General features: G+C 37.1%; 1 protein-coding gene across 4 annotated transcripts in view; it reads right to left on the bottom strand.

Annotated features, from left to right (window-relative positions):
• The window catches only part of CAMSAP2 (calmodulin regulated spectrin associated protein family member 2), an 80,605-nt gene that overhangs the window by 51,164 nt on the left and 2,914 nt on the right, over window positions 1–26,527 (bottom strand). For all 4 annotated transcript variants that reach the window (XM_062497370.1, XM_062497371.1, XM_062497368.1 and 1 more), the window contains exon 2: window positions 16,664–16,923. In XM_062497370.1, the coding sequence (XP_062353354.1) occupies window positions 16,664–16,923 (260 nt within the window). The remainder of the gene's footprint in view (window positions 1–16,663; window positions 16,924–26,527) is intronic.

Below are 26,527 nucleotides of genomic sequence, written 5' to 3'. Positions count from 1 at the left end.
TTACTCTGTGTTTCATGTCTGTGGTTTGTTTGGGTTTTTTCCAAACCTCCTTCTCATTAAAATTAGAAATTGCCTGACATCTGTTCTTTCTTTTCAAGCATCCAAACTCTGAAATCCTATAATCCGTAAATGGGAAAGGACGATTACTGAGAAACTTGGCTGAACTACATGTGAGACACATTATGGGACATTTCAGCAATCAATTTAAAATCACTGGATTCAAGTGTGTTATTTCAGAATTGCAGGCAGTATCTGCAACTTATGTTACCTAAAATACCCAAAGGAAAATCTTATCAAACATAAAAAGCTGGCTGTCTGCATAGACAAGTCAATCTGAAGAATTTGAAAAAGAAAAGAAATCGATACTGTGATAAAACAAGATGGAATGGGCACTAGTAGAAAAGCTGGTATGCAGTTCTCACTGAAGTAGTAGTATCACAGGACATGTACTGGTCACAGCTAACAGGCAGGATACATTTCAGCAACTACCTGCTCATCCAGACATATGACAAGCCCAAATCAGTAAGCAATTTTACCAACAAAAATTCTTACTGTATACATTATAGATATGAAAGACTGTGCAGAAAATTATATTAAACAAGAAAACTTGTCAATATTTTAAAATGTACATTAAAACATAATTTAGATAATTTAGGGTTTGCCTAGAAATGTTATTCAAATTTAGAGAATAGTTGCTATTTTAAGATGCATTATTTCTGAATTATTATGTTTATTTCAAGCTCTATGTTGGATACATATGGACACACATCAAGCAAGGCAAGAGGTACAATAAAGGCCCAAGAATGAACCCAGGCTAGAGGAATGCCAAGCCTACAGAAGAATGTACACATGGTTTCTCCCTGAACAGAGGGCTCTGTGGAATTTTAGCTTTCAGTAAGTAATGTATACTCTGTGTATATAATGCAGCTACAGTGGATATATTGCTTTAATGTTTTATTTTATTAGCTCATGACAGATTAAAGGTGTGGGTACAGACCTGGGGTATCCCGTAGTTCATAGTCTTACAATTATTGATGGAGAACAATCACACAAGCACCTGTAATCCTCACTTTAAATAAAATTTCATTTCAGAAAGACAGTTTTATATGTTCATACTGCTGCAAAGAAAAAGGACAAATACAAACTATTAGGATAAACTGATAAGAATATTCACATTAGTATCCATGCTTTATTTTGCGTCTGGAACTCCTCCCATTCATCCTCTTTGCACCTGGATGCAAAACATATACTAGCCATCAAAGAGTGTATGGTGTAACACTTGCTACATCACTTGAGTAGCTCAAAAGATATTATCAAACCCAAAAGCTGCCCATACTGAAGAAAAACCAAGACAAAACAAATTCAGTTTATCATGTCCAAAGAACAAGCACAGAGAAGCTCAACCAGAGCAGCTACTACAGACAAGAGCAGTATGAACATTCCTCACTTCTTTCCTTTCATTATAGCCTGCAACTTCCTTGTGCCAATCCAAGTGCAGTCACCCTGATGCCTTGGGTTTTAGCTTTTATATTTTTCAGAATCTCTGCTGCTTAGTGTGTAACTGTGAAACTTCATGTTAGGTGTCACTAAGTTCTCTTCACAGGGTAGTTAGACAAAACAATTCCTTTCTAGCTAAAGAATCAAGGACACCCAGTACCCAAAAAGCAGAAACAATGGCTAAGGGAAGGGGGCGAGCCAGGGGGCTGAGACTTCATAGCCTGGGGCTGCGGTTGAATAATTGACCCCAACATGCAGAAGAACCAAAACTTATAAAAGAGGGAAGACTCGTGACTGGAATCCATCTTGGATTTGATCTGGCTGTAGCCCTGGCCGGGCTCTTGCACTGCCCAAGGTGCATCCCTTTAATAAATACCTATTTTATTCCTTTTGCTTTGCTTAGTCTCTCTTCCAGGTCAGCCTTTCCAGGCAACAGCCCAAGGGGAAAGCGCTCTCAGCTCCATCCCTCAGCAGGCGTGAGCAGCAAGGGCCATGTGCCAGGACAGCCAGGCCAGGCTGGCCGGAGCAGGAAGCACGGGGAAGTGAAGGGGGATGTTCACACACCCATTCCCACAGCCATGGCCCACACTAACCTACCAGATAGCTGCAAAATGAACAAAAGGCAAGGTAATAGTGATTCTTCAAACCTTATACTTGGATACTCCAAAATACTTCCAGCATTGATTAGCATGACTTAAGCAATGACTTATGAATTAATTCCCTAAATGACTATACTGGGATTCTCTTTGCATAAACTACAGATCCTTTTGGCAATGCCAGCTTTATCAATGACTGACTAGAAAAGTTATTTTGAATGCTGTCTTCATCTTAACTCTAGATTCTGAATGTCTTATTTCCCTTCTTGTAAATCTGGCTGAGTAACTCTCCCGTTTGTTACAGATACACATTTACACACCAACATATCTATAGGAATGAGATGTCAGAGTGACTTTTGATACACATAGCAAATGATGTTTGCAACAGGCCTTCATGAGAATGAATCAGTCATTCAAACAGCATTATCCCTTTGAGATAAGAACAAGACAGGCTGTTACATTTAGAGACTAATGTCATGCTTTTGTCAGAGTTCCAAGACTGCAAATGAAAATGCCACTTTGGCTTTTCCTAGCTTTCCAGTATTTGACACTGCCAGTATTTTTTTAAACTTTTTTCATGCACAGTTAAATATATAAATAATAACCTCAATTTTGTTTCTATAGATACTAATATCAGTATTAAAAATTTGGGGTTTTAAACAGATCAGTTTTATAAAAAAAATCAACAATTACAAACACCACTCATTCACTTAACTAAAGCAAAAATGTTCAGCTCTTTATATTTTATGTATATATATTATGATCTTTTAATTCCTCTGTTAAAACTTGCTGTTAAATTCTGGTATTTCAACAAGACACTTGATGAAACAATTTAAATTCTCTTCTAATTACTGATAAAGAATGTATTGTCTAGTACTGAATGCATTCATATTTTTAAATAGAATGCTATATACCTATGATAAAACATGCTGCTTGGTGAGATAAAAGACAATTCTTTCACATAAATAATTAATTAATAGATACATATATAGACCTGATTTTATAGTCTTCTCACTCAGCCTCCACATTTTATCCTGAATTTGATTAATTTAATAAACATTTCACTGAAATAGTAAGCAGCCCTACCTTAAGCAGTATGTACTGTGTACTGACACTCACAACAGGGGAAAACAAGTGACCCAAAACAAGTGACCAAGCTTTCCAAATTCACCTCAAAACCTCATTAAGTTTTCAATACATAATCATGTCCAAACTGCTTATGCAAATGCAATTGCAATTAATTGCATCCTCTAAAAAGGCATCTGAAATGTGTAAAAGAGTACAAAAACAGTTTCTGTAAATATAATCCTACTTTAACACACTTTTTCACAGCAAGTACGGAAGTTAAATAATGTAAAAACTTCAATTAAAAGTTCAATTATTATTCCCGTACTTTTCTTCAGTATTTTCCTGCTCCAATATAAATCCATTATTTTGCCCCCAGAAATTATGACCAAAAAGTAGGAGATAATGGCATGTCTAGTTGCCAACAAATGAACAATGTATTATTTTAATCTGTAAAGCACCATGTATACTGATGCGGCTGCAAGAAGCAGAGGAGGAGTGGTGGGAGTTACACTGTGGGAGAAAAAGAAATTATCTCCATTCTGGAAGAAGATATTCCCAGCAACAGGGCTTTATCACATCATGCCTACACACAGATCTGGAAGTCTGCTTTATTGGGATTGTCACAGATCGATGATGTCCTTTTGATAGAATAACAGAAGCACTTTGGGGAAACACCTCCAACTACTTGGCTGTGATTATCTTTTAGTAACAAGAAGGTGCAAAGTGGGAAGCAGTTGAGTTGCTCTGTATCAGTGATCTCTGTGAATTGATGAACTGTAAGCTCCAGTCTCTGGAGAAACTTTGCTTCCTCTCTCACCCAGCCATCACTCTAAGTCCCCTTGAAGATCCAGTTTCCCTTCTAAACCCTCTGACTACTCACATTTTTTTTCAGACCTACATCCTGAAAGCCTCCTTGAACTATTCTCAGTATGTGCTGGCTCAGGAAGGAAGCTCATCAGAGTCCACAGCTATTTGGTCTGCACTTCAGCCTTCCCTTTGGCAAAGGAGTGAATTTGGCTCACTCTCCTGTAGTCCAGCAGTTATCTCCAATATGCTTGCAAGAACTTGTACAAGAAGGAATTCTTAAAACAAATAGCTAGCAGAAGTGAGATATAGGCCATCCCTAAGCAGAACAAAAGACAAAACCAAAATGTCATTGAACTAGTATTAAACCTGCAAATTCAGATCATAGTTTAAATTATTATCAAAGAAAATATGGGAAAGGTACAGAAGCAATGCAAAGAATGAAAAATCAGCAAGGTATGCCATCAGGAAAACTAAAAGGAAAAATTAGTCTGTAAAAAAAAGGAAAAATTAGTGGCTGTACTGGAAGAATGGTAGGCATTTTTCCAGATAAAATAACTGCCAGGAAAAAAAACCACAACCCACCATTTAGAAGAACTACGATTTAGGCAGGACAACAAAAGTGACAATATGGTCAAAATAGAATATATTTTAGAGTAACATGAAAGCAGTCTTGCATGATTTATCCTTAATTTAGTCATCAAGATGGCAGCTTACATCAGCTAAAACTAAATATGAACCAAGAGCTTTATCACACAGGGAAAAAGTGATGTAAGTGGCAGTAGAGACATGCAGTTATACCATTAAACACAGCAACTTTTTAAACCACCTAAGTGCTGACAGGCTTTTGTGCTGCTGTCCAAAGTTTCAGCCTTAAGAAGCCAGCTTGCAGCTCTTTTCTTTGATGACTGAGGACATTTATTGTGTTTAAGGGTGGGAAATACTGGCCAACAGAGAAATATCTCAATTCTGTTAGGAATTAACATACTACCCTGCAAGCTGACACTAGTCGTGTATTTTCCTTTTTGTAAGGGGAGTTCTAATTCAGTCTTCTAGAAAATATATTAATTTTTTTATAGTCTTTGGATTATCTGCAAGTCTGCCAATTTCATGCTTAACCTAAATCTTCATCTCAGTCCAGAGCAAAGGGAAAGAAAAAACCACCGTTTTTAAAACTACAAAAGGATTAAAGAGGAATAATCTGTACACATTGAGCTATTCTTCCAATAAGTCTAAGAACACTGGGACATTCCAAAAGATTAGAAGACATGAGACAATGGATTTTTTTTTTTGAGAGTCAACACACAATACAAACAATTTTATTGCCCCAAATTCTTCTTCTGATCTCATGTAAAATAATTTCAGAGTCAACAAGCAGCTTGATTTATGTATAATAGTTGAACACATGCCAATTTAAACATGAACTAAGGGAACATAAGCCACTTTCTAAATTCACATATAAATGTAAGTGCAAAGTGCAAATTATGAGTGTAAGGCATCTAACTTTATACTAATACATTCAGATTAAAGAGACTTCTTAATGCTGGATACATTAAACTGATTTGTGGTGCATCCATGAGCATAGAATCAGCAACGAACTGGTGAATTTTTCAAGAAACACCACAAGAATGAGTTAACAGCTCACCATCTCTTACTATTTTACCAGTGACCTGGAAGGAAAACTCATCACTGATCAGGTTTAAAGAGAAGGCAAAATTTGAGGGAAAATGATGAATTACAGGAGTAATCAGTTCCCCCTCTCAGTTCGGTAGGGTAAGAAGTCCCACAGAAATGGAAGGTCCCACCTTAGCTGAAAAAAGTCAAGCTACAATAATCAGAATGGTAGTGCCTTCTCCAATACAGGAAAGTTTAGTTATTTAAGAAAAGGAACCTAAAACAATTGACACTACAGCCACAGATATGATCAGAGCATAACAGTGTTAAGTCATTAAGACATTAGATCTTGTTAGAACAAGCAAGGCAGTATTATCCTTCTCCTTCCCCCATAAGAAGTACAAGTCAATAATACCAAAGTACATGTAGCCCCTTACATAAGTTCTGTTTCCCAATGCTCTGGAAAAGCCAGATAAATTGTCCCTCATTGCTTAGAGGCGTATGAGTATTTTTGCTGCTGTTGTTGAAAGTATATAGTACTTCAGGAGGATTGGGTTTTCTTTTTGCCCCCAAAGCTTTGACCTGGAAAAATAAGAATTTTCATACACATGCATCATACTTTTAGAATCAGGATTTGCTTCTCTCCAGCAGTTCTTTAGCAGAACATATACACATTTCTTTATCAACTTCAGTATTACCATGCTATTTTACTTCCCAACTGAGTAAGTTAAGTGTTCTTTGTATTTCTTCCTGTTGCTAAAGAAAAGCTAAAAGCAGGAGTTGGAGTAAGTTCATCCTTTGCAGGTATCTACCTTATGAGACAGACCTTACCATAAAGAATTTATCAACACAGAAGTTATGAGACTTCCCTGACAAAATGAGATAGTGAACTACATTAATTTACAATCTTTCTGTAGGCAGTCACAACATTTTTAACCTCACATATACACAGCTGTCTTTACAGTGAACTTCTAAGTACCATTCGATGGTTTGGTTTTGCTTTTGGGAGCAGGGAAGTTAGGAACAGGGATAAGGAAAAGAAACAAAAAAGTAAAACGCTCATAATTGTGAATTTTCTTTCCATCAACCTTCTGTCCATTTCATCGTTTAGGATGTAACCTGGCAGAGTCCTGTAATTCACCCTAACCTTTATTTTTTTTTTTTTTTTAGTCCATGCTTCAAAGCAAATTGGCTATCTTGGCAAAACAATGCCCCAGAAATGTACCAGAAGGATTTACACAATTCTTTCTATGTAATAGACCAGGCAGCTTTTACAAATGTTTATTACCTCACAGAGTTCCTTAAGAAGGAAAATCAAGTGCTGGTATTTTCCACCAAGGCCTATTTCAGCAACATATGGTATAATCGGTTCCAAATTAATCTTAATATGACGGAGAAGAGAGTCAGAAAAAAGTCTGTATTAACCTTTTGCACCAGAATAGAGAACACACAAGTAAATCACTGGTCAGCAGGCACAATCTGAGCTTAGAGACTGTCACCACCAGACCAGGAGCATGCAGTGAATGTCACTGCAAGAGAGGCAGCTGGCACACACATGGGTCACCTCTAGGCTCTTGCTCACAAAAACACCTCACAAGCCATGTGCCCCACAAGCCTTGACAAGGTCACCTGGAATCCTGGGTCCAGTTTCCAACACAACCTGTCCAGAAAGAGCCACCAAATGGCAGGTGTTTGGAATGAAGAAAGGGCTTGGGAAACAAAGGGCCTGAGGGACCTTACCTGCCCACACACAAAAGAGCTGCTACAAAAAGGAAGGGAATAAACTGGTCATGTTCACACAGGCACCATAGAAATTAAGGAGTTGATACTACATAATAGACTTTAGAAAGTCTCCTTTTCCTTAAATTTCTTTCTGATGGCAGGGTTGTTCTGACAGGTGATATGGCAAAATACCATCCCTCCCCCCACTTATATACCCCAGAACCTCAGGAATTAACTTATAATTTTCAGCATCAGTAAAGAGGGTGAGGTGGTACAACTTCTGTAACTACACCTTTGAATAAATGCTGTTGACAAACAGGGAGAAAATGCCATCTGTCTTTCAACAGCACTTAATTGGCACCTATTGCAGAGGTTGGTTACCTAAATACCACTTACTGCAATTTACTTCAATATATGAGTATCCTTTAATAATGTAACAGATACATCAGTTTCATATTTAAGAAACATGTTCCTATGTGAAATGTCATATATGAGATTTCTTATTACATACTATATGTATTTAATAATTGCATAATGTAAAATTAATCTGATGACCCATTACATGCTTACCCAGTATCTACATATTCTCTCTGCTTTTCTGGTAACTTTCTTCTTTTAAAGGCCATAGTATTTTTAACCTGCCACTTCTTTATGAAACCAAACAGTTAAAAGAATTTCAATAGACATTTCACATTCTATATATTTAAGTAATAAATATCGACTGCTGCGTCTTCTAAATTGTATTCCAAACACCCAACTTAGATCTTATAAAAGCTCTTGCCATTTCAGCTTTAGAGGGGTGTCATCAGTCTTGACAGCTGACTGATTTGGATCTCTGGCTACTGCTAGATGATTATATAAATTGTGCTAAAGATAACTTTTTCCATTATTCTAGAATCATAAAGCTGCAAGATTTCTTTCTAACATACACTTTACTATTTTTTCCACTGGTCTTAGATTCATGGTTTGGGAAGGCAAAGAAATATACTGGGAGATATCCTTCCTCACAACCTCTGTACATGAGGGAAAACTGAACATCATCTGCATTTATAGTAGAGAGTTTTCTACAGAGCATTATTATAAGTTTGTAACTTAAACTATTCAACAAGTCATCAGATAATCTTTTAATGTAAATCTTGTTGTGTTTACATAGGACAAATTCTACTGGATTTTGCTTTGGCTGATTTGGAGAGGAATGTCCGCAAGGTAATACAATTTTGTACTAGTTCATATAAACCTATCAGCTCCTACAAACAATGGACATACATTGCTATTTACAGCATTTCCCTAACTGTCACACAAGAAGGATAGATATACTACAGAGACCTTAAGATATTTTGTTCATTCGACCTCAGGAAAAGAAAAATCTCATAATGTTGAATTCCATAGAGTTTGTAAGAACAAAGATTTTGTTATGATACATCTACTGTGATGACAGAGCGTGTTCTCTGCTGATAAAGGCAGGCAGATTGCCAAGATTATGTGTGCAGATTAACAAATGCAGATTCAAAATGTTCTTTTGTACTAGACTGGAGCAGCTGCTGCATTTTGGGGAGTACAAACTGTATTCCTTCAACAGTCAGTGTGGTTTTGTCCCCTTGCTGCTGTGTGTATGTACTACACAGAGCTGGTAGTGAAGCTCTCCTTATGTTTACATGACAGACCCACACCTCCTGCTAAAAGCTGCTCACTATTTTCCATAATAGGAAGAAAGCAGTGCTCTTCAACTGCCTGCTACAGCCATGTACGATTTTTAGCTTTGCGCTAGCCAGTACAAGGGTATTAAGAAATATTTCTCTTCCTTACCATGATTCAAACAAACTGATGAAGAAATTACTTCTAGGTAGTCTGCAAAACAGTTCAGATACATCTTTTCCTAATAGCTCAGTTAGTGTGCTCCAAAATATACTTAACCCAGTAGAAGCAAGACCATTCCTAAACATTTATTTAAATAAACCTTTCCACATATTTAAAGATACAAAGAAAGTTCACAGCAGCAAACCAACAACCAAAAGCTGAACCACACTACATAGCAGTGTTTTTGAAACAGGAAGAAAATGCTCTTAAACCGTGTTTAACAAAACAGTCCTTCTTTCAAGGTTAATGAAAATACTTCCCGGCGTTTTTAGAAAACATTTTATACATGGTATCTGGCATTCTTTATGGGCTTAATTCATGACACATCTCTTTCATAATTTATTCCTCCTTTTAACCAGTTTTCTTTTTGTGTTTCAGCAGTGGATTTTGGTCTGTTCTCAGGTGGTTGTTTTGGGTTTTTAATTAAATCACCACCATTACCCCTTTTTTCTCCATCTCTCCCTCCCCCACAGGTTAAAAGCACCACATGATGGAATAATAACTAAGAATAAAATCAGAAGCTCTTTGATTCAAAACTTGAGTTTGTTCAAGGCAGATGAACACCAACTATTTTGCAATGAAGTGAACGAGATAGACATAGTAATGCACTGCATTATTTTCTCATGAGAGGCATGAGACTTGACTTTGGGAGGTATTACCTTCTCTTGAGGTTAATTTAATTTCCTATCATTATTCCAAAAGCAGCAGTTTGATTTAGGAGATCACGTATCTCGTTTGCAAGACGTTGCAATATTCTCTCCTCATTTTAGTAAAAGATTAAATGTAGTTACCACAATTTGACATTAGATTAAGCATGAGAAAATATGCTGATGTTTCTAAATTTCCTACTACATTCAGCTGGCAAAGGCCAGTGTAAGGGCATCTCTGTAAACATCTGTATCCATCAGGGGTTTTATGACCGTTCTGAGAAGGCACTTTCAAGACAATACAAGCAACACAGTTTATTAAATAGCTCTGCATGACTGAAATCAACCCTACAAGAACTGCTAAAAAGAACAATCAGATTTAGTTACCTTCTAGGCCAGAATTCTTATTAATACAAATTTGAAATTCCAGTTGTGGTGCTGGAACCCTAAGACCAAAACACTACATAGATTTTTGTACTGAAATTAAGGATGCTGGATAAAAAAACAAAACAAACGAACAAAAAGCAACAACAACAACAAAACAAAAATAACCAACAATGACTAAAATTAAAGCTAGAGAAATCATAGAAACCCTCAGGGTTTTTAGCATTAAAGTTTCTGGAAAGGACTAGGAAAGCATCCCTCCTTTGTATTCTGTACAGACACAACTTTGGCGTCAGTAGTTTTGCTACCTTCCACATTATTTGCCACACTTGGTGCACAAGTTGAGCAGACAGCATTCCATGAAAACCCAAAGGATGTTGCAGAGGCCTTTGTGGTTATCTAAGTCTTCTACAAATTTGTGATACAGATATACAGAAGTACAGCAAACCCTACTATAACTCACACTGATAACCTGGCATGTTTTGCACTCCCTAAATTCTAGACAAACATACTGCAGAAGACATCCTAAGACACTGCTTCTGTTTACATGAGACAGAAAAAAAACATTTTCTACATACAAGAGAAACATAATTAAATACAAGCAGCAAGCAAAACAAAATACCCAGGCTATGAGTCAACAAAAATTGCTTGTAAAAAAAGCTAACAGGACATGAAGTTCTAAGTTAAAATGGCAAGTGCAGAATGAGCTCTGTGGAGAGCTGGAGCAGTTGCTGTGGCCCAAGCATGAACTGGCACCCTGTGTGTGAGGGAGCCTGGTACAACACTGCTGTGGCAAACAGCTGTTAGTGCAGTGCTGACTGTAGTGGGAGGGTATGTTTGACACAGAAAACCCAGCAAAAATACTGGATCTCTATTTTCAAGCAAATGAGAACCTTACGAGGAATGCATGTGAAGAGATGAGACTACAAATGGAACCAAAAACATGGAACCTCTAATGATTACATTTTCCCAGCCCAAACCCACAGCAGACTGGTTCTACACAGCACATCAGCCTCACTGAACTCAGGTTCTGTTTCACCACTATATTTGCTTACTATTTTAATCTTCTATGGAACATACCACTATCAAAGATGATTTTATGTCACAAGGCAGTTAAAACCTAGTGCTTTAACTAACAAATTATGGTATCTATAGGCTCAAGTCAAGTAACTGCAAATTCTTTTCATGTGTCTTCATCTAATAACTAATTTACAATAGCATGGAATGGAAACTTGTTGCATCATGCCTTAAAACAGAAAAGAAAATTCTTCAGGGCAGAAACCACATCTTACTTCTTTGTTCTGTGAAGTGCTTAGTACACGTTGTGCTGCTTTCCAGACCAGAGTTAAAGGAGCTGTACAGCCTGGAAGTGCAGAGACTGCAGCATGTAGCTGCAAGTAACTGGGTGAGCTGCTGCAGCCCTTCCTCAAGGAGAAACACACCTCTGCTGAAAGGCACTGTCACTTCCAATGAATGCAGTCTGCCAAGGAGACCAAAAGTCTGGATTGCAGGATGAGTTAACCACTTACTGTCTGTTATCTCGTCCAGCAGGAGAGCCAGGTTCTGGCTGTGGTACATACACACCTAGCACCACCAATCCCCCAGTCCTCCTGCCTTCCACACGAGTTTCGCTGGCTGTGATGAACTCCGCTATCGGTTCCACCAACCGAAAAGCAAAACTTGTGCAAAGGTCCCTGGAGTCAACTCTGCTCCCTCATCAGGGGACTCACTTCAGTCAGATCTGCTCCAGTCCTGAGAAATGAGTACCCCTTGGCAAGTGGGCTACCATAGGTGTGATCCTAGAGCCCAGCTTCCAGGTTACATGCTCATGAAAACTGCATCTGTGCTCCTGAGACATCCCTACACTGCAAGCCACGAGAGCAGTAACTGGAAGAAATATAGGTGTTTGCCTCAAACATGCACTCCTGATGACTACTAACCAGCTAATACAGGCACACTTAATTACACCTCAGCAATACTCCAGATTCACAAACTGTTACAGAGAAATTACTGCCAGACTTCCTCACAATAGACATCTTCAAGGAAGAAGGCAATCTGCAGCTAAATGGATGTACAACTTGCATGACAGTACACTACTTTTTATATTTAAACTCCATATATGCAAATAATGTGTCGGAATTAGGAAAGCTGCAATTTTTATTCCTACCAGCTATTATGTATGGACTTACTGCTGGGGTTTTGCAGGAGCCTCTCATTCCCTTTCAGTCTCAGCTGAAAATTGTAGAATTTTATGAAGGATTTAGATGTTACCTGATTAATGATAGTAATGGGTGTAAGTTTAAAGTAGCTGCTCAGCTGGTTGACTTTCTTGCTGTACTATTCTTCTGAATTGAGAGTTTAACTTTTAACAAGTTATGCTTTTCAATTATACTAGGCTTAGCATGGCTTTTATACTTTAGCACACTGAAAATATAAAAAATATTTGTATGGCATATTTTCTTGGATATAGTACTTACACACAGGGTATTCACTAACTCTTTTCTAGTCACTAAATTTTATTTAAGAACTAAATATCTTCAAAAGCCTTGCAAATTAATAGCTATTTTTTGTAGTCAGCTGAGAATGTTTTGTCAATATACAATAATAAGTTTAGGCAAATAGATTCTTCTGGTGCAAATTTGGTAAAAGTCTGTAACATTACTGTATCTCTACACCCCCCAACAACACTGGTTTTAAACAAGTATTCAAGATTTGACATTATTACTCCTCAAGCTAGAAATTCTGATAGTTTTGGCCCTGCCACATTAGGGACAGAAGTCCACTGCTGGTGTAGTTATGCAACTTCAGTTTCCCTGCAAAGTGAACTGAGATGCTGAATTTTATTCCTTTCCCCACATGGCAGAAGTGCAATGCAGGGATTTGAGGGAAGGAAAGCATTTCTTAATGCCTCTCTGAATCTGTTTATTCTTCCCTGCACTTGAAGCAAATTGAAAGAGACCATATGAATACCAAGTGACCAGCCTGATTAAATATCAGAATTCTTGTAAAATGATTTGGCATGGAAAATAAATTATTCAGGTAATATAAAATTCTTGTCATAATGGATAAATTTGTATTAAAGTTTCCTCTGACTTATCCTGTAAGAACAGATATACATGTTTTTAAAACAGAGAGATCCAGTGCTTATATGAGAAAAAATATGAAAAATCCAAAGACTTCCTCTTGTGTATCTGACATTTGAAGGTTTAAGTCAGTTTGGGTAATGAAGGAAAATTTAAAAAAATAAATCAGCATAGAAAAACAAAGTAAAGCTTGACTTGAACAGTGATCTATGCATATTATATCTGAAGGCATTAGAAAACTCTTGCATCGTTATCAGAACCATGCTGCATTCTTATGCTATTTCTGATTTCTATAGCAGGTCAAAATCTCACATTTCCATATGGGGGTGCCTCCTCAAGACAGGTTTGTTTGTTTTTTTTTTTAATGCAATTGGAACTTGCCAACTGACATAAATATCTTTGCAATATTTTTTTTTTTACAACTTAGCTTCCATAAACTTTTAAAATATCAGATAATTCTTTTTGTACAGGAGTATAATTTCCAGAAGAAAAATACCCTGGTTCTTGGTTAAACACTTTCAATTCCAAGCTCTAGACTATTTCTGCACTGTTTTAAATATAGCAGAGCAGAGCCAAGATCATATAGATTTCAACCAGAAGAGAAATAACATGCTATTTGGTTCTTCTGGTGCCCTACCAAAATTAAAACCAGGATGACCCTATCAAACACAAAGTTAACAAAAATAAACACAGAATTAAGTTTTAATATCTTGCAAAACATGGAGAACAGAAATTGAGATACCACTGAATAACCTAGCTTTTGGTTTCACCAGAAATGAAATAGGAAATGTGAACAAACCAGACACAAGAAAGAGTAAAAGAATTAATCAGACCACACAGGGGAGGCTTTAAGAGAAGCCTTTGCTGCCCTGGGTTAATTTCACAAGTGCCTCTTTCCTACCCCATTCCACCAGGGCTAACTGATTTTTGTGCATACCTACACCAGTGTATGTACACATACAGAGAAACACACAAACAGCATTTGCAGCCTCTCACATGAGATGCTAATGCAGCCAAGTCAGTTATGACTGACAAACAAAGTGCCACCTATCCTGACCCCAGCACAAAGCAGCACATCCATTTGCCAGACTTGTCACACATAAATATGTAAGGTGCTTCCGAGAAAAGTTCCTCCTAAGAGAGAGAGACCAAAATGCCTGCTTCATTGAACAGTCACATGTGAACTAAGTCAACAATTAATCCCCACAGACGTCACTGTGCAAACATTCAGTCCAAGGAATTCCAAGTCTGTTGGCCACAGCTACACATGTTATAATACACGTGCAAAATTAAAACATTCCATACTCAAATCTCTTTCCATAGTCCCGTTTCATATTATATCTCGACCCTTCTCAGCTAGAGAAAGTACAGTACATCTAAGAAGCTAACAAGAAATATCCACTAACAAACACCAACATCTTTCCCCTGTTCCTGGGGAATACAGGCTAGCAAAGGGATTGACAACCATACTATGTTCTATTAAATTACTCAAAATTACATTTTACATGGGTTTAACACAATCACACAATCTGCTCCGCTAGAGGAACGTGTGTTAATTACAAATGAAAACTTTCTGTTCTACGTAACTGAAAAAGAAAAATTATTTCATGCTCTAAAACAGGATATACATTTAGATTTGTAAGATTTGTAGAAACTGTGACATATGGAATAATAGGAAAAGGTACTGGAAGGCATCAAGGGAAAAGACTGTCAATATTGCAACAGCCAGATTTGAAGTACTCTGCCAACTTTACTAATAGTATAATAAGGAAAAGGGTTGAGGCTTTCCAATTAAAATATAATGCTGCTGCTAGGAGCTTGCATAGAAATGAGAGCATGGTTTAACAAAATAAAACTCTTGGGCTCACAATGTTAGTATGGAGACCACAGCTTCCCAGCCATTTTTTGGTAGCAGTTGCTTCAGACAAGGCTGTGTTTCTGCCCAAGCCAGTTGTGTTCCCTGTCCTCATCACAGCCCAGCTGCCTGTGAACTGGCAACATCAGTGCACCCATCTGTTACTGGGACTGGAGTGGGGACCAGTCAGTGCCCCACTGGAGCCTGGGGGACATCAACTCTTAGGAAGCTCATGTGTCAATAACTTCCTGCTGACTATACCTAAACAACGCTGGGTAAACACACAAACAGCCCCACAAGCATGGAAACAGAAAAGGACTACTGAAATGCATTTTAATCAACATGAATTACTAAATCAAACATCAGCAAACCAAACTAGGTAATACTGACACCTTTTTTTCCAACTGAGAACTCTGGGAAGACATGACTCTTACAACTACTCTAGACAGGGATCAAATCAGAAGGATCAAATGGGGAAACCAGAGGTTCACAAATGCAAGTCAGTAACCTTATTTTCCTTTAGAAGCAAGAACAGAATTAAATTCTGTAAAAACACAATCAGCCAGAAAGTTTGTTTCTTAAATGCTTTGACTTCTGTGAACATTAGGAACACTCCTAACCACCCATAAGTATTGCAAGTATCCTGCAAATTTTGCATCGCTTAGAAACACAGAATAATTTAGACTGGAAAACACCTGTAAGATTACCATAGCTATATTCATTTCCATACACCTTCATTCTAGAGGCAGCTACAGGTCACTGACCACAAATACTTTGTTTACTTAATTTATTCTCTATATTAAATACAAATATAAAAAGGTGAACACTTTAAATATTTCACTTTAAATATATTAGCATCTTATTCATCATGCTACCATTTGCTAAAGAAACATATGTAGACATCCCTTTTACAGTTAATTTTTTATAACTCAGCTCCAAACAAAGAAGAAAACCCATGACTTAGGAGCCTACTAATAGAATCAGTCATCAGCTGAACTAATGTTTTAATTAGCAGTTGTATAAAGCAAAGACGTATTATTAAAAGTCTCCATGAAAAAATACCATTGTTGTGTGTTTTACATGACTTGATGTGCAACAGCTGACTATTCAATGTTATTAGGTTGAATTACCTGCCATCAAAAATTTTTTTCAAGCTTTTTAACCAAAGATTTCTGCCCAAGAAAAAAGTTTTCAAACTTTTCCAAGACTGAAACATTCACTTACAGTCAGTGCTTTAAAACTGAAATCAAAGTGATCATATTGCCACTGCTATATTTAAAAATATAACATTTTAACTAAGTAGGAAGATAGGTGTCTTCTAGCATTAATACAGAAGAAATTCACCTGCACTGACAACTGATGACATGAAAAAGAAACAACCCCAAACCAAAACAATTACAAACTTCCCAGTAATGAATCCCACTGAACAGAGAAAAATACTTCAACATAATGATGCATTTTAGAAGACAGATCTGTAGGTATTGGGAGTACACAAATGGAGAGAAGAGATGTAACACACAAGCTCTGAGCACTCACCATCTGAATTGGTTTTTTGTGAAGATCTCGTTCAGTCACCAACTTTTCTTGGTCAGTGACATAAAGGCCTTTTTGTGCCAGGGCTTGTATAACAGCATCATGACCTAGAAGTGGTTTTGCAGCATCACTCTTGAGAATAAGGCTCCCAGCACGACAGTAGAGCTCTGCAGACAGCAGCAAGTTCACAACAGGTGGTTTAATGTGCTCCTGGTCATACTGGTCTGTGTAAAATGGTTCTCGGAGTTCTTCTGGAACATTTTCTACAAAACACAAAGAGAGAGCACAAGTCAGTATCAGAAATGACAGTTAGAGTATTAGGGGATTTTTTAAAACTATATGTAAACTCAAAATTATGTTAAAGAAAGCTTAAGCAAAGAGAGGCCAAAGTTTATACTAGCAATTATGTTATAAAATACAGGAGAAAAATTAATACAAAAGTAATATTTTAACTATAAATAGAAACTTGAAAGAAATTCAAAGTGTCTCACACTGCAAAGGCCACAACAGAAGACCAACCTGTGGTTTATAGCATCATTACATTAAAATGTCTTGGCTTCTCCAAATACATGCCCAAACATTCCCATTTCCTCTGGCATACCATTATATAGGTCAGACATATAAAGGCAGAACAACATCCATTTAAACACAACCTGGACTCTTATTACAATTACAAAATGGAACTGAAACATTATGTTTCAGCAGAGAAAAATTCAAGACAAAATTCAGCCTTCTAGTTTGCATACATGCAGGAGAATTTTGATTACTATACTGTTTATTTCAAAGGTCATGCATCACAAAATGATGACAATACAGTAGTTAATCATAAATATATAGCTTTTCACTGAAATCAGAAGAATGGAGAAAGAAGAAAAAAATATTATCACTTTGTTTCTGACAAAATACTGAGTTCGTATTGGCCTTGTCGTGTCACTAACTTCCCTTAAAACTGTGGTTTTCCTCCTTTTTCAATGAGCTGGCTTAGCATCCACAGAAAGCTATGCAGTATTTTGTCAAAACTATGCTGAGCTTTTAACTCCAAAATTAGCATTCCAAGACAAAGCAACAGGTTTTTAAAATACTGTACATAACCCAGTACAGGCAGATTATATTTATAAATGTCTACCAAAAAAGTAATAATTATAAATTAATTAAATATGGTACTAGATCAAATTAAATTAAATCATGAGTCAAGTGGAAAATAAGTTTCAGATTTTCAGGCATACACACTGCAAGACGCTTCATTTTCCTCCTGGAAGAATGTCATTGTCTATTGTTGTAAAATTAGTTAAGCCAACAACATTTATGGGATAAAGAGCATGTGATTCTTTTCATGAGTCCAAATGCAAAAAGCCTATTTAATTGCTAGAATAAAAAATAATGTGTAGGAAAGCAGTGATGTGACTGTGAGCTGCTATTCCCTTTGCCTTCAGCTGGATAAATGGCTAAACAGACAAGGTTTGAATCAGTCTGGAGTAAACAGCCCAGTAAGGGTGGAGCAGCAGAAGAGAGAAAAAACAGAACATGCCATCACAAGATAATGACAGATTATCTTCTTCCTTATGCATATTCTATTGCAGTTCATGTGCTTCCATCATGGGCTTTGGAAGGTGCCAGCTGCCTTCTAGCTGTAAGGAAAGACATGCTTTATAGAGTGCAAAAAGTGAAAGAAATATTAACACATGCTTTAAATGCCAGAAGGACGGTAGGAAAGGGTAAGATATTGCTGCTTCTTTTGCCAATTCAGAGTATCAAGTGAAAGAGAGGTATAGTTTGTAATTTGCTTAAACCATGAGCCTAAATTTGGCAAGAAAACTGACAGCTCTGCTTTAGAATACAGATCAAAATATACCATCAGCACAAACACTCTCCCCTTTAAAACACATCTAGTGCTTAACAGCCCTACTTTTATACAAGATGACAATAAAACTGCTAACAAAAATATCTCCCAGTGTCACCCAGATATTTCCATCTTCCCTTCCACTTCCCAACTTCACCTACTAACTACAAGATCCAGACTCATCCAGTCCAACAAAAAGCATTTCTAATTGAGGATCTCAGAGCTGCTAGATACCTGCTTCCCCAGGTATTGTTTTCATCTATCTCAGTTCTACCTTTCTTTCTTTTCCCTGTATGTTCACACACTGTCTATTTAAATATTAAGCCTGTTATTTCTGAAGTCCTTAATGATCCATCTCTAGCATCAGGAGCTCAATTCTCAACAGGACTTTATCCTCTACAATTCCAAATGCCAACTCTTAAAGCACCTTTATGCTATTTCTTCAATCTAGAGAGGATTAGAAGACATTTTTTGTAAATATCTCACAATATCTGCTGTGCAGACAGCAGATTTTGCTTTTAAAAAACCCCATAACAAAAACCCAAACCAACCAACCAAATAAAAACCCAAACCAAAATCCACACATCCCTGTTTTGAAGCAGATGAGAATTTCAACAGGGATGGGGGGAAGCAGAGAGGAACAGAAAGCCATTTGTAATTTCTTAGAAGACTTTAGAAAGCCTCATTCCTATATGGAAAAAAAATAAACCCTCTTGAGGCAGGAGTGCCTAGCTAGACTCAAACAGAAGTCGCCTACTCTGTGGTTCAGATTCAATGAAGACAATGACAGATTTCAAGTCTGAAAATTTGAGCCAGAAGAGAAATCTCAAACCAGTAAATAAACCAAACGCCTGTTAATTCTCATCTTCTGTATCACTGAAGCACATCCTAAAGTGACAAGATGCAATAAATGCATTTATCATGAAATAATGACATCCACTGCTGGGATTTAGCAATTAAAAACTCAAAACAGTTAAAAACAAACAAACAAATCTACATGATGGCTAGCAAAAGCAACTAGAATTTATAAAGCTTAGTTCCGCTTCTGAAAACACAGAAAAAGACAAAATTACATGTATGCCATTTCTTTTACTTCATTGGTGTACACAAAAATAAACCTGGAAAAGAAACTTCTTGGTTTTCATAAAAATTAAACCAGAAAAATTAATTTATTATGAAAATAGAATATGGAAATGAAGGGCTAGGAAGAGGCATATTCTGAATGTATAAAAAATGTGAAAGCATGCAAACAAGGAATCTCTGGTGCAACAAGATCAGAATTCTTTACAAAAATTCCTGTCAGAGCTCCCTCTGCACAGGCAGAAATATGGCACTTTGCCCCACTTTATAACAGATATTAAAGTGCCTGATATCAGAAGACTCAAGCTGTGTTCTCGCATTAGAGTTTAGAAAGAAAACAAACACCCCCACAGCAGATAGGTAAGAGACAGAGAAAACTATATCAGAGCAGAATTCCTTCCAGAATTGGCATGTGCTGCCTCTGGAGTCCTGTGGCAGGGAATTTCAAGGCTCCATCCAATTCTCAGCTGATTACCAGAACAATCAGCAGGGTCAAAAGCCTTTATTAACAATTCTGTCAGGACTAGAGATTGTTAAAGAGGCTCTTCTAGGCACAGAAGAACCTTAACACTAATCCCCTGTAAGTGCATTTTACCAGTCCTTCCTTTGCCCAGCTGACAAAGAACAATCTTTCAAGATTAAACTCTGTGGTAAATGACGTGTTTTAAAAGAAATACCTTGTTGCATATATTGCCATAAAGTACCACCTGCCCTTGAAATCCGTGGTAATTGTGTCAGAGGGGTGAACTGGGGACAGGGAGCACATAAAATGCAGGGGAGACCCCGACACTGGGGGCAGTGCTGGAGAGAAGGCGAAGGGAGGATCTACCTGCACTCTCCCAGCAACAACACGTTTTGGAAACATGGACTTGGATAAAGGCAGTGGTCACGGGCTGATGCAAGGAGAAAGTTTTTCAGTAGAGACCATCAGAGCATAGGCACAGGTTGCCTGGGGACCCAGCTGTGAAACTGCCATCCACAGGGACTCCCAAAACTATTGACAACGTACTGAGAAATCTCTTCTAACTTTGAGGCTGGCCCTTCCTGGAGAAGGAAGCTGAACAGATGACCACCCTATTTTTTCCTAGAATTGTGAGCAGGACCACAGCTCTGGAAATCCTTATGACATTTTGAAATTTGCAAATATTGTACTGTGAAGAAAATGAATGAAGCTAAAGGGCAAGTTCAAGACACAGAGAAAAGAAGAAAAAAAGAAATAATACCACATTAGCCCAAAACTGTAACTCTAATTTAACCATCAGACTAGCTTAAAAACCCAACATTTCTTCAGGTAAATGTTCATAAATAATCAAGAAATAAAAGTCCTGCAGATGCTCTCTTTAGAGAAGAAAAAGCCTAAAAATGTAAGAGCTTACTCAAAGCTTTAAAGCAAACACAGAATTATTACTGCTCCCTGTTGTGGTTTAACCCCAGCCCCAACCAAGTAGCCCAGCTGCTTGCTCTTTACCCACTCTCCCTGCTGGGATGGGAGGATAGGAAGGAGAGTCGCAAAAAGGTGGATCCTGCATACTGAGATAAAAACAGTTTAATATTTGAAATAAAGTAAGATATTATAACAGTAATAACAACAAAATGGAAAGAGAGAGAGAGCCCATTCCCAAGCAGTGATCAGCCCCTGTGGATGAACTCCCCCAGCTCACCCTGAGCACTGCAGCCATGGTTTGCAATGTCCCTGTGGCCAGCTCAGCTCAGCTCAGCTGTCCTGGCCACGCTCCCTCCCTGCTCCTCCTGCACCTCCTGGCTGGCACAAGGCACGGACAAGTCCTTGGCTTAGAGAAAGCACCACTGAGCAACAACTAAAACACCAGTGTGTTATCAGCAGTGCACTCACACTGAACCCAAAACACAGCCCTGCACCAGCTACCAGGAAGACAATTCACTCTATTCCAGACAAAACCAGAACACTCCCCACTGTGAAATGTAAATGCAACTTAATTTTCCATTTAAACAGACCATTTTAAAGGAAAGGAATGGTCTAAAATTAATTTACACACAGCACTATGGAATTTACCTTTAAAAGTTGCTTTATAAACAAACCTCTCCACTTAAATAGGTATGAGTTACTCCCTGGAAGACAATACAAATGTGAAAAGTTTACGTTTTGTTTAAAAACAGATTGCTCTTTTTGGTAAAATTTCTATGCTTCCACACAGCTGAATACAATCCTTTACACAACTATTGAGTTTTTCAAGTTTATATTGGTGAACAATTTCAGATTTTTCAATGTTTGCCTCAAGAATGTCCAAAAAGTTTAGAAGTCTTTGTCAACAAGGTCTCCATGATGTTTGTTTCAGTTTTTTTAATTCCTGAGGACAACATAAACAAGCTAAAATATTTGCCATGGGTTTTCTAATTAAATGATGCCATCACTTCTGGGAGCCACAAGGCCACATTAAGCCTCAGTCTACAAAAATTCCTCTCTATAGGTTACTGACGTCAATGCCCAAAGGAATTAAGAAGGAAAAAACATTTGTAGAAGATTGAGAATAATACAGAATTATTTAATGAAAATTCTAATACCTTTAACCACTTCCTGGTGCAAACCAGTAGATGAATGCATGCCAAACCTTAATGGACTTGACAGTTTTCCACAGGTCAGCAAAGGTATGCTTTTGCCATGAAGTAATCGTGTCAAATTACCTCATTCACACTCCCACTTGCCAACAAGGATTCTGGTGCCACATTTACAATCTGGGCACAAGACAGCAGAGCTACACAGAAGTCAAGAGTCCAAGAATGGAAAACAGGTCAGAGAAGACAGAATTATATTATTTAACTTATGGTGATTTTTTTTTTTTTAGTGGACTCAATAGAAGAGAGAGACATTTCAATTTACTATTTTATTTTGGAGACACCATCAAGAAACAAGACTTTTAATCAGAAAGCGAAAAACAAAATGAGAAAGTAGAGATTATAAAATAATTTTTACTTTGTGGTTTGTTTAATCAGTCTGCCACTTCCACTGTTCTTGGCTAGCAGGCTATAGGTGTAGTTCTGTCTAGAGACAAGTATCTGAAAAGCCAACACTCAATTTATGGCACACTCAGCTTCAGGATAACCATTCCTAACTTTATCCACCTTGCCAAGAGGAACTCAAGAGATTCTTGAATTTACTATCACAGAAGTACTATGAACAAACAGATCCTATCCTCACGCCTCTAGACACCACAAAAATAGACCATTATCCACTGCTTCAACAGCTGTTCTGCACTTAAAAAGGATTCCTCATTCAAAAAAAGGAAACAAACAAAAACAAAATACCAAAACAAAACAAAAAAAACCCAAACAAAACATGAAAAAAAAGCCCCTACAACACAAAAACACACCAAACAAACCCACCCCAAAACATTTAAGGAAAAAACGTGCACAGGCTCTACTTTCACAGCCTAACCAGATTTCAGTTGCTCCTTTAACACTGAAAATCATGTAATATCTATTAACTGCCACACTCTATCCCATCCAATATTCTGCCTTCAGTAGCACAACAGGAAGTGCTCCTCACAAAAAACTACAGAATGTGTCTAGTACTGGCATTTCTTATTAAAATGTGAAGATTATAACCAAATTTACTAAAACCTATGTATGATTCAGGTTTTAATGAACAAAAGAATGACTTAGAATTAACCCTGCCAGTAAGGGGATCAATTTTCATTAACATAAATGCCTTCAGAACTTCTTTTTTGGGAGAGACAAGTTACGAGAAATTTAAGGTAATAGTATAATTATAATCCTATCTCACCCAGCTGCACTTTGATGACCATTAAAGACAAGTTATGATTTAAACATCCTATGGAGTATGGAAAAAGTTGTTTCAGTAAATTAGAGAAAAACATTTTTTTACTTATTACTAGACTTTATTAAGCCAAAGAAAACTTTTTGCCAGCCATAAGTAGATAGATGTGAATGGACACATCTTCTTTGGTGTCTGGCTTACAGGTTCTCTTAGTGCAAGACTGATTTTAACTGCATACAAGAAAACATGTAGGAAACAGCTAGAACTATACAAATCTTACATTTGGCAAATAGATTTCAAACATTACATCTCAACTCTGTAGCAGAAATGTTTATTATTACCACCTGATGCAGTAATAATGTACTACCCAATTGCACAAAATAAAAAGTAAGGGGGAGGAAGAACTCACTCTACTTTTCTTATGAGAGTTTTTCACTTCTATCCTCATTTTCCAGAATGATCAGCAAAATTGATCATTCAGAGCTCTCGGTTTAGCAGAGCAAGTATTAAAAGTTACTAATTGCAGGAGTGGAATTGTATCCAGTTGTGCTAGCTGTAGAATAGAAATTGCACATCATCTTACTGAAAATGTGACACATTCCTGACCAACAGCATACAAATAGTCTTAAAGTTTGAATGACAGCCACCTTTAAACACAGAGTCACTAAAGTAACCCAACAGATTACTCTAAATCATAGTGTGAAGGTGAAAATTTTAAACTGTATGTGCAGTAGGAACTGAAATGACAGTCAAAAAATATAAACAGGTATAGGGAGAAGATATATATTTAATCTCATTGCCTGAAATCAGTGGGTGTCTGGCTACAGTCTCTTTGTCAGATCTGTTATATTCTGCAGACAAGCACCTAGAACTGTAAAGGCAAACAGGCTAAAAGGCATGGATGGAATCACTGAAAGAACAGATTCTACACCCCAAAGGAGGTCCATGGTCTACTGCTAATCCTGCAACTGTCCCCTAACTGATCACCTTCCTTTACATGTGCATCTGCACAGTCTGCAACTTCACAGGACTCCGTCAAACCTAACAGATGCAGAAGCCCCTACAATTTTATGTATTTACTTCAAAAAGTGATCTACAGTCAAACTACATTACAAATGTCTTCCACAGAAAGGAGTGATACAACCCCCTTCCAAGTAAAACATCTCAAGTAGATGATTTGTCTAATCCACTGATTTTAGTAGGACTGATTGCAGTATCAATTTGTCAGCAGCTATTTTAGAGAGATGATGGAATCTATAAAAAAAATTCTCACTTGATTCTCAAACATTCGTTTTTGTAATCCAAACCCTTCTACAAGGTTTTGCTACTGCCAGACTGCGTACAAATGAAGAAATTAGGTGTGCTAGAAAAAGATCTAAATGAGTTCTGGCCTGCAACACCAAACACAACAGATGAGAGTATTTAGCTACAACTTGCTTCTGTCAGATACACAGTGTTCATTTCCTCCCTTCATGGTTATACTGGCAACATGGGCAAAGAGCAGTAAGTAGCCACATACAAATTCTGAAAACATTAAACATCAGGAGAAAGCTATCTTTAAGTTTCTGGGGTAATATTTAGTTGCAGATTATGCAATTTGTAATCTATTGCTTCAAACACCTATAAAGGAGACATTTAGTGTTAAAAAGTATATGGAGTATTTTATTTTGACTTCAGAAAACACAAAAATGTTTAGGATGATTTGCTCAGACTTATGCAGCTTTTATTTAGCTTTTAGTTTATTCCTGTAAAAAAATACTAAGCCTCATGCTGACCAGTTAAATGTATTACTGTAGCAGAATAACATGTTGTATGGACAGTAAAGTAGCAACACATTTAAATTGACTTAAAACTGTTCCCATAATTTTCTGAAAATCATACAAAGAGATACTCTTAACTTTGTAACTTGTAAAATTGAATGAAAGCCTGTTTGAAAACCATTTTCCAAGAGAACTCAGATGTCCTCTATCAAATGGGAAGAACATGTACTTCCAGGTTCAAGAATTCACATCTTTCTTCACACTAGACAAGGTTGTAGAGAAGTGATTCCAAGATACAAAAAGATGAGGACAAAATTATAACTCAAGATAATTTTGACAAGTGGAAGGAGTGGTTTGAAAATAGGATGCAGTTATGTAAGCAGAGCTGCAAAGCAGGAACCTACAACAGTGCAATTACAAGATGGGAACAACTGAGTAGGCAGCAGTTCTGCAGAGAAAGATATAGAGCTACAGTGAATCACAGACTGCATGAGTCAACAGTTCTAGGCTGATGCAGAAATAGCAAACATCATATTTGAGTGAATAAATCAAAGTATTATAGGTTGGAAATATGAAGTAATTTTTCAAATTTACCTTGTACTAGCAATGGTTTAGCTGGACCAATAGATCTAGATTTACAGAGCTCATGTAAACCAACCACAGGAAAAAAATTACACAAAAACCAATCAAACAAAAAACCACCCAAACCATCCCCTAATAAATACAGAGAGCAAAAAAGTTTGGCCTACAAAAAAGAAAAAAACAAAACCAGTCAGCTTTGTTTAAACAATATAACAGACTTTGCTTTTATTATATGAAAGGTGTTACAAAAACTTAAGGTGAACACCATTCTCAAAACCACCAGGAAGAGGGTAAGTAATAGCTTAACAATGTAGCAAAAGAGATGAAGATTCTGTTCAAACATCTAAAAATAAATAAGGTCCAAACTGACTAGAAGACATACTGTGGAAAGTCTATAATTAGAGATTTTCAAAAAACAGGCTAAACAAACATCTGTCAGGAATGATGTATATTTAGCTCAGCCTGTGTTTAGGAGCATGGATGGATAACAAATTTTTCAGGCGCATTTTCTACTACTATAGCAGACTGAGAAGGTAAAAACATCACATTCCAAAATAGTGAAACCCACTTCTGTTGCTTTAGAAATAAAAAGAGCGCAGACCATCACAACATCAAGACATTTTTCAGCTTATTCCTATGAAGTAAGTCCCACTACACTTTTAAGTTGAAGACTATAGTGTCTGTACTGTTCATCCAGTACTTTGGGAAGAAATTCTTCTATACTGAAATGGTTAACTGCCAGCATTGAGAGACAAGGCTGAAATTAAGTATTTGAACATTTAATTTCTAAGGTCAAACATTCCCCCTTTTATACTTCACACTTGTTAACTTTCCCCCTTTCAGTTACTGCA

The sequence above is a fragment of the Cinclus cinclus genome, chromosome 8, assembly GCF_963662255.1.
Source record: "Cinclus cinclus chromosome 8, bCinCin1.1, whole genome shotgun sequence".
NCBI classification, from domain to species: domain Eukaryota; kingdom Metazoa; phylum Chordata; class Aves; order Passeriformes; family Cinclidae; genus Cinclus; species Cinclus cinclus.
This window is presented reverse-complemented; position numbering and strand designations above follow the sequence as displayed.